General features: G+C 26.4%; 6 protein-coding genes across 6 annotated transcripts; 4 read left to right on the top strand and 2 right to left on the bottom strand.

The window, feature by feature from the left end:
* Positions 1 to 93: 93 nt before the first annotated feature.
* cgd8_1340 (conserved hypothetical protein) lies at positions 94 to 8,514 on the top strand (the record flags this gene model as incomplete). The annotated part of the gene is made up of 1 exon (XM_627041.1): positions 94 to 8,514. One exon carries the CDS (start codon positions 94 to 96, stop codon positions 8,512 to 8,514), a length of 8,421 nt encoding a protein of 2,806 aa, XP_627041.1.
* Positions 8,515 to 8,864: 350 nt separating this feature from the next.
* Positions 8,865 to 9,746, top strand: cgd8_1330 (hypothetical protein, signal peptide, possible secreted protein; the record flags this gene model as incomplete). Its single annotated transcript, XM_627040.1, has 1 exon — positions 8,865 to 9,746. One exon carries the CDS (start codon positions 8,865 to 8,867, stop codon positions 9,744 to 9,746), a length of 882 nt encoding a protein of 293 aa, XP_627040.1.
* Positions 9,747 to 9,968: 222 nt separating this feature from the next.
* On the bottom strand, positions 9,969 to 12,680 carry cgd8_1320 (calpain like thiol protease; the record flags this gene model as incomplete). Its single annotated transcript, XM_627039.1, has 1 exon — positions 9,969 to 12,680. One exon carries the CDS (start codon positions 12,678 to 12,680, stop codon positions 9,969 to 9,971), a length of 2,712 nt encoding a protein of 903 aa, XP_627039.1.
* An 836-nt stretch (positions 12,681 to 13,516) lies between these two features.
* cgd8_1310 (hypothetical protein) lies at positions 13,517 to 14,911 on the top strand (the record flags this gene model as incomplete). The annotated part of the gene is made up of 1 exon (XM_627038.1): positions 13,517 to 14,911. One exon carries the CDS (start codon positions 13,517 to 13,519, stop codon positions 14,909 to 14,911), a length of 1,395 nt encoding a protein of 464 aa, XP_627038.1.
* Positions 14,912 to 15,262: 351 nt separating this feature from the next.
* Positions 15,263 to 19,207, bottom strand: cgd8_1300 (Smc like ABC ATpase involved in DNA repair; the record flags this gene model as incomplete). Its single annotated transcript, XM_627037.1, has 1 exon — positions 15,263 to 19,207. The coding sequence occupies one exon, from the start codon at positions 19,205 to 19,207 to the stop codon at positions 15,263 to 15,265; it is 3,945 nt and encodes a 1,314-aa protein (XP_627037.1).
* Positions 19,208 to 19,735: 528 nt separating this feature from the next.
* Positions 19,736 to 21,211, top strand: cgd8_1290 (integral membrane protein with 8 transmembrane domains, likely plant origin; the record flags this gene model as incomplete). The annotated part of the gene is made up of 1 exon (XM_627036.1): positions 19,736 to 21,211. A coding segment is annotated over one exon (1,476 nt), but the record flags the coding sequence as incomplete, so codon positions are not given.
* Positions 21,212 to 21,273: the final 62 nt, after the last annotated feature.

The raw sequence follows: 21,273 nt of genomic DNA, 5'->3' as shown, positions 1-21,273 counted from the left end.
TTTGGCAAAGTCAAGCAGTGAAAATTTAGGTAAGAGGATTATATGGGATAAGGAAAAGGAAAAAGGAGGAAGAAGTTTGCAAATTAGTTGAAGATGAGGCTAACAAATGAAGAAACAGAGGAGTTTCAGAAGTCATTTGCTCCAGTTTCTTATGGCCATCTTTCTCGTCAGTTGGTGGAACACAGTTATAGTGAGTTTTTGGATTTGTTAGGACGTTGTACGAGTGACCCAAATGTGCAAGAGGAAGCAAAAACTTGTTTGTGGGAGTATTCTGCAGAGGTTAGGGAGGTTTTTCTGAGAATGTTAGCAATTGGTAGCTTAAGTAGAATAGTGGAGGATATAAACAAAGCGATACAACTTAGAGAGACTTTGGTATCAATGAGGTTTAAACAAAGAAAGCTTGCATTCGATTTTTACCCTGCATTAACAATGGTAGGAACCCCAAGTCCAAATATAACATCAGCAATGGATATGATATTGCTCAAAGATTTTTCTCAAATGCCAAATTTATTGGAAGAATTAGTAACACAGCATGGAAAACCAGTAATTGTCCCAAAGATGAGCGAAATACAAGAAAAACTAATTGAGAAGCAGCTTAGAGATGAATTCTTTATTATGTATGCAAATTCAGGAATTTGTAAATCAAGAATGATCCATTTTGATATAGTAAAGGGAAGAATAATGTTAGAAAAGAAGTCTAGATTCTCATTGATTTTAATTTCTGATCTAAAAGAATGGCAAGTAATTGATGCTAAGATAATAATACCTGAGATTTTGAGTTTATATACTGTAACTAAAGAGCAGAATTCTTCTTTTAAAGAGATTTTACAGGCACAGATTTATTATATGTTTAATTGTAGAGAAGATCAAAGTGTTGAACCAGTTCAAGATATGGTGAAAGTACTAGAGAAGGATTCTGTAGAGAATGGTTTGGATAATATAAATTCAGAGAAAGAGGAGCTTGAGAAATTTGAAAGAGTTAAGGATTTTAAGAAAGATATAGATGTTTTGGGAGAACTATACAAAATATCAAATATTATTACAGGAGAAATAATACTGGAAATGTTTCTAGAGCAGTCAATTTTGAGTATTAAAGAGCGTGGTATTGCAGGTATTTACCATTCTGAAAGGAATGAATATAAATATAAAAATGATACTTACAAGTATATTGATATTTATTTATATAAGAATGCAGATATAACCAATTTAACAAATTTTGATAATGAAGGTAATTTTGATTTTGCAAGATATTCTTTGGTAGGTACCGGATTAAATAATTCTAATATAGGCCAAACAACAGTTTATAAAAGTATGTTACATAATAGAAATGGCACAAATATAATACTGAGATTTCTAATGATTCCAAATGGTGACATTAAATGCATTTTATGGCCATTTTCCCTTTTATTTATACATAAAAATGAGTTATCAGATGATGTTAACTCGGTACTTGATATAATAAGTGAGAATGAAAGTTGGAAATATTTATGTAATTGGGAAAAGACAAATCACAATAATATTTTAGATCTTTCAAAAGTTTTGAATCATGTTTCAAATGTTTTTAGATGTTATTTACTGGAATTGTATTCATTAAAGTTAGAAAAGTATTTGGATAAGAATGCAACAATAGAAAGAAATAAATATTCAATTACTTTACGTCTTTTAGACTATAGCGAGTACATTTTAAGCATAGATATATTTACAGGATCTCTAGTAATTAGAGATTCAAATTTTGGTAATAATTCAATTTGGAAAAATTATCCAACATATTATGAGAACATGCAAAAAGCATTACAGAGTAAAACGGATTCATTGTTTCAATTATTACCATATTTGTTGAAATTGACTAAATTCCAAATAATTCGAAATGAATTTTCATTAAATTATGGTTGGAGGCCAATTTGCAATGTCCCCACGCCTATACAAGAATCTATATTAAAAGAGAGAAAACTAAAGATTGCAGAATTTCCTGAATTTGAAGAGGATAAAAGGAATGAGGATGAGAATGGGGTAAAGATTAACAAATTTGAAAGTTCTCAAAGTAATTTAATGAAGAACGGATCTAGTGTTATAATAAATACAGTAATAGACAACATTTTAACAATGACAAACATTCTGGCAAAGCCTGAAAAAGCTACTTATACAAATATTTCAAGAGACAGAAATGAATTTGACTACTTTTTCTACCCCAAGAAACTTCCAGATAATTCAAGAGTGATTTATATAAAATTAGATACAGAATCATGTGAAGTCCAAGCATTTAAGATATTTTTAACAAAGAACTGTCGTTATACCGAAGATATTGATAATAGGCTTTCTAAGAATAACGAAATTTATAGAATCCTAGGCAAACACAACTTTGAAAACAATAAGAGAAATGATTATTACAAAGGAAAAGTAATTCTTGCTGAATTTGATATTAATTTAACTTGTGCATCTATGGATCAACACTTACCATATTCAGGCGCCAAAGACACGTTGGGCGGTAAAAGTTCCGAATTACATGCACCGGACTTGCAAGTGAAAAATCACTTGCATGCAGATAATGAGAGTGATAAAGGGCATGTATTAAAATATGTGGGGCTTGATGAAATTGAGATTAGGAGAAGCATTGGTGAAGTTTTTGATTTTTATTCAGGAAATTTTGAGGCAAAACATAGTGAAATTTTAGAGTTACTTGAATTATTAAAGGAGTCAGCAAGTGACAATTATTTTCCATTCAAATTATATTCAAGATTAGATAGAAGCGGCCATCTTGAATTGAATAGATCAATTTTTTGTATGGGAATAAAGGAGTATAGTTTATTTTTCCAGCCATATAAGGATTTTGAAAGAGACCAGTTTTTGTTGGGATTAAATAGAGAAGGAACAAATCTTTCTCAAAAAAGAATTCAATTTAAGATACAAGTATGTAAAATTGGGGCGGGAAAGTTTCCTATTTTGAACAGATCAAAGGATTATTCTGGAGTTCAGAGTCAAGAGAGTTTTTTTTATAGGCTAATATTAGAAACTAATCAAGATAAAGGTTTTCTGACATTTTTTAATAATGGTGAAATTTCTATTCCATTAATATGTAGTTTAAATGGTGAAAATGAGGCTTTATTGTTTGATAAGAACTACAAGATGGAATTTTCTGTTTTTGATGAGGAATGTAATTTTAACCTGAATATATCAAAAGAATGGAAATTGGTTAATACAATCTCCTTAGTTATAAGTAATAATGCTTTAATTCAAGAAGGATTTGTTAGTATTTTTATTGATTATTGGCATCGTATTTTAAGATTTTTACATAAATCACTTGAGACTATATATATGGCATATTATTCTAAACCTAATTATTTACGAAATGCTGGAAATGAAATGGTTTCTAGAAGAGATTTTCTAATAAAGAAGATATTACCATGGGAAATTGAGTTGGAAGTTGTTCCATGGTCACTTTTATTTGGTGATTCTTTAAGTAATAAGTTATTTCAAAAGTTAAATTATAAAGGAAGTTTGATTAAGATACAGTTGGTTGGTTCATCAGTAGAACATGGCCAAGTTAACCAAGTAGATAGTGAATCTTTGTCAAATATTAATAATGATTCTTGTCAAGCATTTGAAAACATTGATTTCATTCAAGGAAGAGTAAAAGGAGGAGAAGAAGTAGAATCTTCGGATTTCACTTCTGGAGACCATTTAAGTGATGTTAATGTTGAATCAATAAGTAATAGTAATAGCTATATTAGTGGTGAATTTAGAGATAGTCATCATTTATTGGAAAAAAGAGAATTTATTATTGTGGATATAGTGGATCATTTACTCACAAAAAATCATATTGAGATATATCAAAATTATTTGAGGGATGCACTTATTACTGATGATTTTGGGGATAAAAGTAAGAATATATTATGTAAAGCATTTTGGAAAATCTTAAGATCTTATGAGATATCAGCTTCAATTTCTTTAATTGAGTCTAAAACTAATCCAGATATTCAAGATATACTTCAGAAAGATATTCATGGTCTTTATGATTCATTAAATACATTATCTTTAAAAAGAATTGATGAAGTTGATAAATTTTTGTTATCTTTTGGATTAAGAAAAGTAGGAATGCATATCATTTTTCTATTTGAAATTGACCCAAAGGTGCATTATAAAATAAAAATTAGTTTATTTGATGTTCAAAATATTCAGGTTGGAGGTAATACAACTCAACAGTCAATTGAAGTTATTAATCATACAAAAAGGCTACTTTTTGAATTTATTCGCGTGGTTTCTTGTCAGATTATTGATTTTGATACTTTGAGTGAAAGTGATATGTCTTTCTTATCAATGTATGATTTAAACAACTATAAAAGACTTTTGCATATTAAAAACAATATCACGAATTATCAATCAGCTTTTAATTCTGAGGGGGAGATATATTACTATCCTGGTTATTTCTTTCAAAGAATAATATGTTCTTTGTCACAATTTTTTACTTCATCATTTTATGTTTCTATTGCATCAGGAGTAACTCAAAGAAAACTTAATAATATGATGGCATATTTAGCAAATAATAATGGTGAATCTGTTGGTAATAATAGTTTAATTCCTCAATTAAAACAGCCTATATTAAATTGGTCAGGAGGAAGTAGTAATAATAACAATAAGGGAGGTGTTAATACAAGTATTCAAAACAAGATTACATTTTCAAAGTTTGATACTTTCCCAATTAAGCAACCTATTATAGAGTTTACTTGGTTTTATAATAAAATTGCATCATTTGATGTCGATAGAAAACATATTTTAAGTTTTAATAAAAAATGGGAAAAACCTTCAAAATACCATAAAATTCCACAATTCATTAACTATAAATTACCTTCTGCAGAAATTAAGGTTGATGGAAACATAGTAAATTCTGGCTATAATTCTAATTCTAATACTATGGAAATAAAAAAGGAAGTTAAAAAAGAAACTATTATTAAAGACTCAGTTTTTGAAAAAGACAATAAGGCTAATAATAATATTAATAATAGTTCAAGATGTGATCTAACTGATAGAGAAAGTAAAAGAGGAGATATTGAAGGGAAGATTTTAAAACAATTGGATTATAATGATGGAAATGAAAATGAAATTTTTAATTGGTTATTGGAATATGATGTACCACTTTTTATTACAAATGATCTGATTAATAGTGAATTAAATGTGAATAATTGCTATTATATTGCAAATGATTTTACTAAGAAAGAGAATAAGAGAAGTTTTTCTGAATTAGAATTGGAAGAAAATAGTAGCTCTAATTCCAGATTTGATTCCAATTCTATTGGAATTGTTGGTAATAATCAAGATTTGGATGAGATTAGTCATGTAAAGAGGAAAAAACTTGGAATTGGTGATTTTCAACAAATCTCTAAAGCTGAGAATTTTGATTCAATTTCAATTTTGAATAAAAATGAACAAGAGTCAACAAAAAACGTTATGATCACTAATAAAAGCATTAAAGAAAGTAATATAAATAATAGACAAGGTTTATCATCAATATTTTATCCAATTTTTCCACTTGTATGTTTCCCTGATTTTGTAAGAAGTGGGGCTAATATGGAACATTTAATGGTAATGGATATGTCATATAGTTTGGAACTGTTTACAAGTCCAATATCAAGTGAGTTTGATATATTGGGTCAGACTTTACAACATTTTGGAAGTTTAAGTCAATCACGTACATTGGTTAGAATTATTACAATAGCTTTATGTTCTTCTTTAATGGTAATACGTGATATTTCTGTATTATTAAAATATCCATTATTATCAATACAAGGAAAGTTACCAGTAAGCATTGATTTGATTTGTCAATATGATGATTTATTAGTTCCAATAGAAAAAGAAGAGAAGACTTACTTTTTAAGAGGATTATTATATAGGATATGGAAGTATAATAGGAATGGAAAGGTAATAAATAACTCAAATCTAATAATTGATAGTCAGTTTAATAATAATTTCAATAAAGATGAAGGTATTAAAGATCATAGTTATGTTGATATATATATAACAGTAAGAAATATTCCAGTAAAGTCTATTGAAGATATTGAGATTAATGGATGCAAGGCAAGTCATATTTATAAATCTCTAATACAACAGAATATGTCTCATATGTCAATTTTGTCGATAATATTAGAAAGACTATTTAACTCTCCATTTGAAGAATTACAAAAGTTACACTCTCCTAATACTTCACAACAACTGTTAGATTCTTCTCAGTTAAGAGGGGTTAATTCCGTGAACAATTCAAACAAGAATACAAGTCATTTGAATATGGGTGTTGCAGTTGGATCTAATATGAATCAACAACATCAGCAACATCAACAGCAGAAACAGCAGCAACAACAACAACAACAACAACAGCAACTTCATCAACAACAGCATCAACATCAACAACAGCAACTTCATCAACAACGACAACAACAGAAACAACAACAACTTCATCAACAACAGCAACAACATCAGCAACAGCAACAACATCAGCAACAGCAACAACTTCATCAACAACTTCAGCAACAGCTAGGCTTTGAGAATCCTGGTAACAGTAAAATGAGCTATTTGCCAACACCTTCTACATCAACTTTGCCTTTAACTAGTTCTCCTCATTCTTCTTCGGTATTCAATTCTAATAGTGCAATGAGCAGCAATACAAATTTCTCCAGAAACGTAAACAATCAAAGCCAGAATGTGAATTCAATGATTAATTTTCCTACAAGCCATAATCAAATTAGAAATGGACAAAGTTATAAGAGTAATTCAACTGGTCAAATTTCGGTCAATAATTTGCCTAATGATAACATTAACTATCTTGCTATGCCTTCTGCAAAGCAAATTCCCTATTCTTATAGTAGCAATAATAATAGCCATAACATTGGAAGTCACAGTAATAGTAACAGTGGTTCTGCCAATTTAGGAGGGCAAATGCAACAGAATCAGCACCAACAGCACCAAAAAAATTTAATTCAGCTCCAACAACATCAGTCAATGCAACAACTTCATAATCAACAACAACAAAAACAACAACAACTTCATCATCAACAACAACATCAACAACAACAACAATTTTACAACCAAAGACAACAAAGCAACCGAGTATTTGGTTCTCAGCATATACAGCCTCAAATGCAACACCAACATCACCAGAACCAGCAACAACAACAGCAATTCCAACGTCAAAATTATGGTCAAAATCAACTTCAACAACATCAACACCAACAACAACTATATCATCAACAACAACACCAGTCAGTTCAAAAACTTCATCATCAGCAACAACAACAACAACATCAACAACTTCAGCAACAACAGCAACAGCAACAGCAACAGCAACAGCAACAGCAGCAGCAACAACTTCAATTTCAACGTCAATTAATTCAGCAACGTGTTCAAAACCAAAATCATCCTCAACAACAATATCGTCAAATGTATACCCAAAATAACTCTTCTCATGTTTCCCAAGGTAATAATTTTCAACTTTCAAGCCATCAAAGTAGGCAATACCAACAAAACAATACCAATGAAATGATGATGAATTCTAGCTATAACAAAAATCAAGAACTTAGTAACTTTGGAGGCAATGGAGAAGGAGCAATGGGAGCATCTATAGGAAGTTCTAATGTCCATGGCAATAACCTAGGGAATTCACAACATCTTTATTCCGGAAATAATAATAATTTTGAAATGGGAAATAGAAGTCTAGTGGTAGCTAATAATGCCCACCCATCTTCTTCTTCTTCTTCTAACGTTCACAGCCAACAGTACCAATACTCAAAACAACAGCAACAACATACTCAATACCAAAAGCATCAACAACATCAGCAACAGCAACAACAACAACAACATCAACAACATCAACAACAACAACAACAACAATTTTACAACCAAATACAACAAAATCAACACAATCAACACAATCAAAATCAATATCAGCATCAACAACAAAGATACTCCCAAAATCAAAATGTTTTACATTACAATTCAAATAACGTTAATATTCGATCTAACCATATTATTAATGGAGGTAATAATGGTCTTATTGAGACAACAGGAACAGGAGCTGTACAAACTGGGCTAAATGGACCAGATGGAAATTTACAAGGAGGAAATTTAACAGGAAGGATTCAAACAACAAATATAAGAAGAAATCCAACTCTTGTTGATAATAATCATCATGATCAATACCATCACACATCGGCGCCAGGAGAAATGGCGCCGGCGGGGCTTCCGAGTTATATTGTGCAAAATTTTCAAGGGCAAAAAGGAGGAATGATGAATAATGGCTATAATGGAGAGGTTAGTAATAGTGTTGGTAGCCAATATTATGGTGGCCAGTATAATCACATTTCGGGCCATAATCAGATGAGTATGGGGGGTGGAGTGCAAGGAATGGGATATAGAGGTGGAATAGGAATGCAGGATCAACCAAATCAACAGGGGCAGATGCATCCAGGTGGGAATCATATTTCTGATATGAGAGGATTGGATTATAATTATGGTAATTACACTCAGTAATTGTATTAACCTGGAAGGATAAATGGTGACCGAATTGTATAAAAAAACTTGAATGGTCAATTTTAGACTTGAATTATTCTATTTCAAAGAAAAGAGAATTGAATATATATATTGCTTATATTATAGAGGTATGAGAGGAAAGAATAATGCTGATATTTCTTTGATAATTTATAAATAGAGAAGAGGAAAGAGGAAAGAGGAAAGAGGAAAGAGGAATGAGGTATGGGTATAATATTAATACAGTGAATTTGTTTGCACACAGAAAAATTCAAATGTTGGAAATAGTATTTAATATATTCTTAAATGTTAAATATACAAATAATAATATAACATTTTATTATATATAAAGAATGAAATATTGTGTTATAAGATATAGAAAATGGATAATACTATTAATTATTATTGAGTTTGTTATTAAGATTAATTTGTTGTATGGATTAAGAAATAATGTATTTGGACAATTAGTTCCTCAACAATTATTAGCAAATAGTGGATTATTACCTCCAAATTTGGTTAATAATGCCAATTTACCTACAACTTCTACAAGTACTCAAGCTACTACTATTATAGTAAATAATCCACAACAAAATACTGGTAATTTAGCTTCTGGTGGTTCATTTTTGAATGAACTTTTTAAAAAACCATCAATAGAACAATTGAATAAAGATATTAAGGAAATAATGCAAAAAGAATCTTCATCTAAAGGTTTTGGAATATGTTTATTCACAAGTAATCCATATTTAGATCTTGGATTTAGAGATTTGGATTATGAAAAATGTACTAAATTCTTGTTATCTATGGATACATGGTTAGATGAAAGTACAATAAATAGTTTAATTCAAGAACAACTAATAAAAAATGGATTATCAATTCCTTCTAAAAAAAAGTTTAAAGTTCCAGCCTTGGAAGTTTTATACAAGGAGACTTTTCTTCAAGTTTGTGTTACTTTTTTTGTTGGACTTGTAAGTTCTGGATTATTGGAAATAAATAATAAGACTTGTACTGGTAATTCTTGTCATGATCAATTTAATGCAGTTTGTAACGTGGTTTTCGATACTTACGGAAAATCTGCATCTATACTAGGAGGACCAACTATCAATGATGTCGTAAAAACTATTTGTCAAGAATCAAGAAGACAAATTGCTTCTAAATATCAAACCTTAATATCCTCACCTGCTGATATAAGATCTGACAATGTTTCCGTTGAAGCTTCTGAGCCTATTCCTACGTAACTTATTTAACTATAAGTATATATAACACTACCAGATTTTAAATTATTTAAGATACACAATTTTCCAAAAAAAAGAGAAAAAAAACAAAGAAATTTGTTTATTTATTTAAATAAATTTTTAATAAAATTAAACATCAACTTCCTTTTTAATAAATTATTATTGCATGCATGCAAAAATGACGTGTAAAAAAATATTTAGAATAAATCTTGTGATAACATATTTTTAAATTTTTTGATAATAAATAATAAGCTTAAAAAAGTTGCCTTTTACAAAATCTTGTTGTTTTTCTTTGAAATCAATCAAAATAAAGTAATTACCATAACTGCAAATGGATGTAGTAAATTTACAATTACTATTATTATATAAATCATTACTGGAACTCAATTTAGTGATTTTGTCTTGTTCATCAAAGGTTTCTGGAAAAATCCTTAACTTGAAATTATTACATTTTTCTTTAATTTCTAATAATATTAAAACTCTGAAATGTTCATCAGATAACTCACTTTTAAATGAATTTAAAGTATTTACTTTATCTGTTTCGCTTTTTAAATTAAAATATTTATTAGATATAGCAGGAACCAATTTAATTTTTGAATTTCTCATTAAACTAATATAATATCTTTCACTATAATTATAATGTAGAATTTTACCATTAATTTCTATAAAACTATAATTATTACTAATAGGATATATAATCTTTTGAAAATAAGAATCCAATAACTTAATACTCATTTCAAAATTACTATATATATTTAATGTATAATTAAAACTTTTATTACTTTGATATTGAGTAATAACTAATACAAAATCTTTATTTTCTTGTAAATCAAAATGTTCATATTCTCTTAATAATTGAAAAATACTTGTTTTGAATGTAATTACATTACCATTACTATAGACACCTTGCATAATTGGTAACCTTTCTTGAGTGACTATTCGGCTTCTACCTCTAAATATACTTATTGACATAAAAGGTATATTATTAATATCTGGCTTATTGTAATTATCATCAAATTCTTTTGCTTCCAAATAATCAATATGTCTATTTAATACAATCCAAATATCACCAACATTATAATTTTCATAATCAATAATATCGGATTTTTTCCATTTTCTTACAAATAGATTATTTTTTGAATAATCTTCAATATAATCATTTTGATTTGAATCAAAATGTAACTTTAATCTTTTATAATCATTAATATTTGATTGTGGTTTATTAATGTCTCGATTAATGAATTCTTTTTCATTCAATAAATTTGAATGATCCATTTTTAATTTATTTATTAACTTAGTATCAATAGATAACTTATATTGAGGATAAAAATATAAAAGATGTAAATCATCTTTTAATATTGAATTATGTGGGCATGGTAACCATTTACCATGTACTTTTTTTAAATGTTTGGATACTTTTTCAGGATCCCAAGCTAAATATATATGTGAAAACCATTTCAATATATCATTCCATTCAATCCAAAAAATTCCATTATCTTGATTAACTTTATAATTAAAATGATTACCTAATAATTCTACAAGTTCATTAGTCCATATTTCTTTATCATATTTTGAGAATTTTCCTTTCCAACTGATTTTTCCCCATGGATTTCTTAATAAAATTAATCTGCGAATAGAATCATTTTCTTGATTAACTAGTTCAACAATTCTTAAAACTTGATATGCATGTTTAGTTACTAATCCAGTTTTTTTACAAATATCTTCTTTTGAAATAAACTTATATTCTAACTGATTATTATCAATTTCATTATCAAATCTATTAAGTGGTTTATCTCGAGAACTTCTATAATTACTAGGACTTAATCTTGCATGATTATCAATATTTGAATTAATTTCATTAGTACCCAAAGCCATTAAGCAATATCCATTTTGTATTGGCTTTTTTATACGATTCCATAAATTTAGAAAATAGCTCCCTTTTTTTTCATAATGTGATTTAATAGAAATAGTTTCAGGTATCCATCCTGTTAAATAATATAAATCTATTGAAGGATTACTTTCAACAGAATCATATCTATTTGCCATAACTTTTAAATATGCTTTTTCAATTAAGGTTATACCATAATATTTATTACAATCAAAATGTGATAACAAACAATTATTTCCAGAATCAATAGGAATTAAACTATCCACAAAAATATTTCTCCAAATACCATTAATTAATAATTTACATTTATAAAGACATAACACATCATCCAATTCATTAATATTATTATTATTATTTTCATAATTATGAATTTTTTGATAACCATTAGTATTATTTTGATTCTGATGATTTTGATTCTTTATTGAGAATTTTATTGGACTTATCAGATTTGATAATAAATTTGAATCAAATTTCTTCTCATGCTCTAGCAATAAAGATAACACAACAATAAATGAACAATCTCCAATAAATCCTTGTATTATATTACTCGAAGTAATATTCACAAAATTACTAATTGGAAATAATTCTACATTACTATTCAACTTCTTCCATTTTACTACCATTTTTTTCTGTTTCTTTGATAACATTAAACTTCTCACCATTTGTTCTACTATTAATATATATTGTTCCTTCAAACAAATATTAATTGATTGATTTATTATATTCTCTTGAAATGATAGTTGTTGATTATATAATAACATTAACAACAAAAATTGTGCTTGATCATTATTTAACTTTGTAAGCTTTGTTCCTGGTTTTTTATCGATTAAAAGTGGAGGCAAAAAACAAGAATCATTGATAAATGATGATTCTATATAAATTCGATAATCTATTTGATCTTGATCATTTCTTTTTAATCTCATCAAATTTTTGTATTTTTCCATAACCATTTTTTTAAGTTCAAATAGTTGATCAGTCTCAACATTTACATTATCCACATGATTCAATGTATTTGTTGTTTTTCTTTTAAATAACTTTGATATTAACATATTTCCAAAATTTTTAATTTATTATATTTGAAATGTTATTATTTAACTTTTATCAACATAATTTTTCTTTTTACTTGTACTTTTTACTATTTTAACTTGACAGAAAATATTTTCACTCATCCAAATTTATTAATTCCATCTAACAATTTTCTTTAATTATATTATATTAGAAATAAAAGTACCAAAAATTCACGATTAGATATTTATCTTTACCAATTGACATTATTCATTTGAATTAAAAAAATTAATTTACCATTTATTCTTTATACTTAAATTATTAATTTAAAATAAAAAAATAAAAATAAAAATCATGCCACGTAAGCTATTTTTACATGCAAATTTTACTTGCATATACCGGTGTTTTTTATTAATACACGTAATTATAATAAAATAATTTATGTGGATCCAATTATTTTAATTTTTAATTAAATAATTTCAATAAATATTTATTTTTAACATATATATTTATATTTTATTATTATTATTATTAATGAACGGAAATATGTTTAAATATCTGAGTTAAAAAGAATTTTCTTTTCTTTTTCTTTTTAAATTACTGAGTTCCATTGTCACAAATGTCAGTCTCTACCATTGCACACATCCTTTTTCACATGTACCAGGTGACTTTGAGCGGGAATATGGTTTCGGGGGAAAAAAAATTAATTTATTAGAATAAATTTTAATTTTTTATTAAAAAAAAAAAAGCTATCCATTATTAGGATGAATGGAATAGTGAACGGTAATTTATATGGTGTTTGAGGTCTAGTTGAGTTGGATTGTTTTGGGGACAAAATTTCACTTAATAATTTAATTAAAAGTAATATTAAGAATAAATAATGAAATCATACACTCGTGACAATGTGGTTAAGCATATGTCTGAGATTTTTAGTGATATCCCTGATGTTATAATAGGAGACATTTTTGATTACTTAGTTAAGGAAAACCTTAAGCTATGTAAACAGTTATCTAGCTGCGATAAAGAGTATAGTTACGAAAATGAAATGAATAATATTATAAACGAATTATATGAGAAGTTATCTGAAATTTCAATCAAAGAGGGTTATAATGATTGTTGTCAGTTCGATTTTCAAGAATCTTCTAAAAATTCCGGTGAATTTGACAAACAATATCAGGATTTAAATAATAATATAGATTTTAATAGATATTTGAACTTAAATTTCTACTTTAATCAGATTCAAAATGATGAATTGGATACTTATATGAAAGATTTTCTTAAACAAAATAATAAATTGTCATATTTGTCTGTGTGCACGCAAAATCAACAAACTAGTAGTAATCCGATAAATCCCTTAAAGAGTAGTAATAATAATAATAATAGCATACAAAGGGATATTCTTAAGCTGGGGAAAAAACCATGGAATATTTTTGAGATTCAAAGTGAGTTAATTCATTATGAAATGAATATATTTAGTAGTATTCTAACTAAAATATTCAATTCTCCAAGATTATTCAAAGTTAAAGAAGGAAAAAATAAAAATTGGCCACCAGAAGGACCTGGAAATGAATCAAATTCAATACAAATTAAAGACATGAAACTTAGTTCTAGGAGTAAAGAGAGTTTGAAAGAAATAGAAATTCTACAAAATCAAATTCAAGATTTGAATTTGTCTTTGAAATTAAAATATTCTGAACTTAATAATATCTTAAATAACTCTAATATAAGTGAATATAAAGCAATAAAGAGTCAAGAATTTAAACATAAAATTAATTCTATTAAAATTGATAGACTTAATCTTCAAAAAAGACTCTTTAATCTTGTTTTTAACTCACAAAATAATTATTTTATTGATTACTTTTCAACCAAATCAAATCATAATTCTCAAGTTGTTGTTGATCTACATAATTTTAATAGAAATGAAACCATTAATTTAGTCATATTTACTATTATTATGATAATTAAATATAAATTCCAAGCTAATATGGAAGAAATCTTGTCAAAAAATATTCATCATTTTAAAATTACTCAACAAGAACTTGAACTTTCACAAAAATCATTTAAAGGAAAATTTGTTGATATTTATTTTTGTGTTGGAATTGGTAATCATAATAATTTCCATGGTAATATTGATTCTCCTAAATTAGCCAGCTTAATTAGAAGAATTTCTTTTGCTTTAAATTTAATTTGGAGATTTGGCTCTATTGGATTCATTATTGTAAGAATACAAGATAATCCAAATTGGTATAAATTTTTTCAAGAATTTCTCGAATAAAAATACACTTGAACTAATTTATTATAAATCCTGGACCATTTAATACAAAGTGTATTGAAAAGTTCTCAAAAATTACTCCTGGGAAGATATGTGGAGTAATAATAATTATTTGATTATCTTTATAATTTGATGAAATTTTCATATTCTCATATATTTCTCCATAATTATTTTCATATTCTTTAAATTTTAATAAATTTTCGGTTTTCTCTTTATTTGTTAAAATATCTAAAAGTTCCATTAGTTTAATTTCTCGTGAATTATCTAATCCTTGATTAATTTCATCAAATAACTTGAATGAATTTCCATTACAAAGTCCCTATAAATGATAGAAAAATAAATATATTTCCATATTTATTCATTCAAACTTACCTGTAAAGATAATATAAAAAGAATAGTACAAAGAGATTGTTCACCTCCTGAAATTGAGTTTGATGAAAATAATCTTAAATCTTCATCAGGACTAAATCTAACCATTATATTAAGTTTTGAATCATTTTCAAAATTATCAACAAAATAATTAAATATAGCTTCATTACCTGTATCCATTGAAGTATTCATAAAAAGTAGAAAATTATTAATAAAAGGAATAATAATCTTTCCATTATGTTTATCATTAATAAATCTCATAAAAATTCCAAAACAATGAGAAACTACATCTTCAATCATTTTTAATTGATCAATCCATTTCTTATAATGTTTAGAAACAAAATCTTCATATATAATAATCCTTTTAGATAAATCTTGGCTTTCTTTGGTTAAAATCTCAAATTCTTGTTCTAAATCTGCCATTCTTTCTAAGTTTGTATTATGAGTCTTGGCTTCTAAGCTAGTTATTGTATTAAATAGATTTTCATATCTTATTTTATATTCATCATTATCAAGTAAAATATCAAATAGAGTTAAATGATTAGAAGAATTATTTTTTGAAATCTTTTTAATACCTCTTTTTCCTACTTTAACTTCATTATCTTCTAGAATAGTATTCTCTTTCATTTCTTCTTCTCCATGATTTAATATTTGATTATTGTAACTCCTCAAGTTTGATGAATATTTTAATGTATTATTCATTATTTCTTTAAATTGTAAATTTTCACATTTAAGAAGTCCAAACTCAGACGATACTTGACTAATCATTTCTAAACAATAATCAGGAATCTTCTCACAATTAATTGATGAGGGTTTATTTCCATTTATTATAAATGAAAAGAATTTAACACCTGGAACATCAGAAATATGATTATCCCAATTTGATCTATTGATTTTATCATTATCACAATCATTTTGATCTTGAGATTGATTATTTTCACATTTACCAATTTTATTATAAATAAATTCATAAATATTTTCATTTGATTTATGATTAGAATTAGAACCTTTGTTAAAATCATTATACTTTAATCTCTTATAATATTGACAATAAGTTGAATAGTATTGAAGATAAGAATCTATTGAAGCCTTTCTTTTAATATCCAAATTAGATATAATTTTATCATAATCTTCATTAACTTGATTCATTTCTAATTCAAATTTTCTTATTTCTTCTTTTTTTTGAATGATTTCTTTTTGAAATGATGAATAATTAGTATTTAATTGAATAACTTTTTCATTCAATTCCTTATTTTTAGTAAAATCTTGAGTAGAAATTTCTAGAAATAGTTTATTAATTTTGTTTAATTCATTAAATATACTGGTTTTAAAAACGATAGACTCTGATAAATCATCCAATGGATTTTGACCCATAAATGCAGACTTAATGAGTTTTTGATTCTTTAATTTGATTTCTGATTCATTTGGAGTATTTTCTTTCATATCTTTTTCAAGATTAACAAGTCTTTTTTTCAAACTAGATATTTTCTCAAATAAAAAAGGAACATTACTAATACACTCAGTAATCATATTAAGTAGAGCAGTTTCTCCATCGTATTGTTCCTTAAGCTCTTGAAAAGTATTATAAGATTCTTTAATCTTCAATTCTAACTGTTCAATTTCAATTTCAACTGAACTTTTTTGATGATTAACTTGCTCAATTTCAAAGTTTTCTTCTTTGACTATATCTTTATTTAATAATACTGTATTCATTTTATCTCCAAGATTGATCATCGATATAGTTTTTGAATTTGGATTATATATAGAAGTTACAAGTTTAAATAAAATTCCATTCTTTGAATCTAGATAATTTTCAACATTTTGTTGAGTAATAAACAGATGAATATTATTGGATATTTTGTTTCCAGGTTGATCGTATTTTCTTTTAAACCAATCTGAAATCTTATATAGAATTTGATCTTCTTGGATTTCTTCAACTGATAATGTTGGATTATCAATAATTACGCATGTGAAGAATTGAGCAGAAATTTGATATAGTATGTTTTTCATAGTATCATCTTCAAAATCCAAATGTTCATGTAGAAATCCTGTAATTCCTAGACTCTTCATTTCATCATCAAGTTTTGGGTAAATTGGTGTTTTTGAATTAGACAATGTTAAAACATTTAAACGGTACCTTTCTGTTAACAATTTAACGTCCTCTCTTTCCGAGATAAAGTAATAATGAAATTGTTGTAGAAATGCTTCAACTAATGTTTGAAATTTAATACTCTTAACAGAAATATAGCTTCCAATTGGTCCTATTACTTTTTTTTTTGGCAAATAATTTTCAAAAGCAGAATACTCATTCAACTTTTGAAAATATTGAAGAATATTTTCTCTTTTGGAACTTGACAAGGCCTTTTGATTAATATTTTTAAGATACTTTTCTCTCAGAACCTTTTCTCTAAAGTTTACAGGATTAATAGAATTAATAGAATTTTTCTTTTCAATTAGTTTTGAGAGCATAAACTCAAATTCCTTAATATTTTTTTGTAATGTTATTTTTTTGGTAGAAACTTCACTCAGACTTTCTCCTAATAGCTTTCTCTTCTTCTCAGCAGTAACTTTATCAAATTTATGAGGGAGATCTTCTTCATATAATTTGCATCTAACCAATGTTGGTTTCCATTCATTCTCAAATTGTTCCATGCTATACTTTATTTTATTTTCTATATCAATTATCTGATCTTGTATTCCTTTCATTTTTAATCGATATCTTTCAAGTAAAAGCTTTGGATCTGTGTAACTTTCTTGTAACTTTTTGATTACTTGATCTAAATTATTCATTAATGAGTTAAATTGTGTATCAAGTTTATCATGTTGTAAATTTCTTAAAAAGTCTTCTTTCTTTTTATTAGCCAATTCAAGTTCTTTAAAAATCTTTGAAGACTCATTTTCCAATTTTTTGAGTTCATTTCTTGTTTCAGTAATAACTTTAATAACTTTCTTTTTTCTCTCATCTAAATTTAATAAACTAACTTTATCATTTGAAATATCATTCAATGATTGAAAAAAATGGATCAAATAGATTCCCATTTTATTTAACAAGTATTGTATATATTTAATTTCATTTTGTTTGGATTTCGATATTTCATTACTTAATTGTGATAATCTTGTTTCATGATCTCTGAGTCTTAATTTACAATCTTTTGAGTCCTTAAATATATTTAAAAATTGGTAATATACATTCAATAAATCATTTTCATTAAATTTATATTCAGATAGTATAGTAGTATCAATCATTATATTTTCATTTTGAGAATTTTTGGATTTTAAATTTTCTCCATTGGAAATGATTCTCAAAGTATCGATAAATATTTCTTGAGGACTTTGAGAACCAAACTGACTAACTCTTTGTTGAGCTAGAAATGCAACCATATTATCTAATTGAATGTTTAACCCTTTCCTTAAGGCTATTATATCCCTTTCTAAGCATTTCTTACCATTTAATTTCCAACTTGATCTAATTTCTGGTTGCAAATTTGACTTATTAGCTCTATTAGATTCTACAATTGTGATAACTCTTTCAATTTCTGATATATAATGATTCTCATGCTCTTTTTCATTATTTATTGCTATTAATAATCTACATGATGTATTTCCATTACGAATATATGATGACAAGTAATGACCTCTAGCTAATATATGAGTATCATATCCTAATGAAATTGCAATTCCACAAGCCACACTACTTTTACCACTCCCATTTAATCCTGTAATGATGTTAACCCCATTATTAAAACAATACTTTGTTGGCCCTTTTATATTCATCCAATTCTCTAGTTCTATTGAAATTAATGTACCATTTTCGATTTTTCCAGATTCTCGATTACTTTTATTAACTTCTTGTTTTTCTTTATCATCATTTTCATGTTCACTTTCACAAATATTTTTCTTTAATCTTCCTTTTTTACTTATTACAGTCATTAAATTTATGAATTTTAATCAGTATTATCATTAACTCAAAATTTGTCAATCAACTCATTCATTCAGTTACTATAATATATTTCTTAGAATTTGCATAAAGGAAAGATGGAATTGAGGAAAAATAACTCCAAAAAGTTTCTCAATTACCTTCTTTAGCAAAATGATTAATGCAATTATTTTTAATTACGTGTGATTTATGTGGATAAATATATTAACTGAAAAAAAAAAAATTGTGCATGAATACCGGTACAGTGTTCATGAATTTATTTAGGCGCCAAATTTAAAATGACGTAATTTAAACGAATGAATTAAATGAAGTGCAAAAAAAAAAAAAAATAAGTTCACATTTATTAATAAATAACAAAGGAAAAAACATTTAAGTTAACATAGAATATTTGAAACAGGCTATGAATTATTATTTATGGATTTCATTTTAATTTGTTTTATAATATTCTACAATTCCATCGCTTTATTTATTAATCTAAGGTTAATTTATATTTTCGAGGATGCTGAAGATTCAAAAGGTAAGTAAACTTGCTAAAGGTTTTTCAGCTATTTCCCACTTTGACTCACCAAACTTTTTTAGGATTTTTTACACAAGCTTTAGTAACAAGAATAGTTGTAATTCTAGGATTACAGTTAATATGGATAAACTTTATGTTAGTTCCAGTGAATATTATTAATGAATATCCAATTATTGGGTCTCAAGAATTCAGAACTGTTAATATGAGAGCTTTGTTTATGGTAGTGATGTATTTGAATATTTTATTCACTTCTTTGGTTATTCCTTTTTCAATATTTTATTATGAAACCCAGTTTGATACAAAAATTGGACTAAATAGATCTTACACTCCATATCTAGCTTCATTCTTATCTACATTATTTTGTTGGATCTTTATTGGTGGTAATTATGCAATTTTCAAAGAAATTCACTTAGGTAGCATTTCAAAAGAGACATGCATAAGATTAACATTACTTGGTTATATCAATGAAGCTAATTGTGCAAGTGATCCTTTAATTTTTAATGGAACATTCTCCATAGCAACAGCTGGATTATTATTATTTATTGGGTATATTTTTAATGTATTATTTATTGGAGTTGCTAGCGTTTTGATTCCAATTAACTACTTAATTTCAATCATTAGAAGACCAAAACTAATTGATATTCATTTATATCAAGAAAAGAAAAAAGAAATCTATGTAATCTCTAAAGCACTATCAAATAAAGGAGAGAATCTGAAAAGAAAGTTTGATCAAAGCTCCAAAGGACTTGAATCAGAATTCTACACAAGCAAATATTTAAAGTCTTGGCAGGAAACAAGAGCTCTTAAACAAAAAATATATAAATATAAAAGTGAGGTATTTGCATTAAGCTCATATTTTGAGAATTTGGAGGAGAGATTCAGGACTAAAGGACAAAATATCACCTTTATTATTATTAAATTAGTACAAATGTTCTTTACATTATTACTAACTATATCTATATATGCAACATTAATCATTCATATTGTTGTCAAGAATCCTCCAAATTATAGTGGTAATCAATTAATTAATATGATTTTTATAATATTCTCAATGATTTTACCAATATATATTGGATCATGTATATGTTATACTTGGAATCTATTGGCTAAAAAAATATGCTATTGTTTACCAATACATGTTTTAGTTAAATCACAAACTCCAATGAATTCTATGATTTTTATTATTGGTATAGTCTTAATTCCAATATCTAATATTATATATATTACAAATTTATCAAATTCTTGGCTTTTTAAATCCGATCTTTATTATATATTCCTCTTAGCATCAAATATAAAGCTTAATTACAAACTAATACCTAATCAAGTTCTTATATATAGCCTTTTTGGGATTTCTATATGTTCAATAATAATACACCTATTTTCATTTCTATGGGATACAAGTATTTCAATACAAGAAGAAATTCCTAAGATGCTCAACAAATATTTAAATGACCAAGAATCTGGTAATTCAAAAAAATAAATTATGAAATAAATTCAAACAGAGTTGAACAAAAATTTCAATACTAATATTACTATTTTCAA

Source organism: Cryptosporidium parvum, chromosome 8 (genome assembly GCF_000165345.1).
Source record: "Cryptosporidium parvum Iowa II chromosome 8, whole genome shotgun sequence".
In the NCBI taxonomy this organism is placed as follows: domain Eukaryota; phylum Apicomplexa; class Conoidasida; order Eucoccidiorida; family Cryptosporidiidae; genus Cryptosporidium; species Cryptosporidium parvum.
The sequence above is the reverse complement of the archived record's forward strand: the minus strand, read 5'-3'. Positions and strand labels throughout refer to the sequence as shown.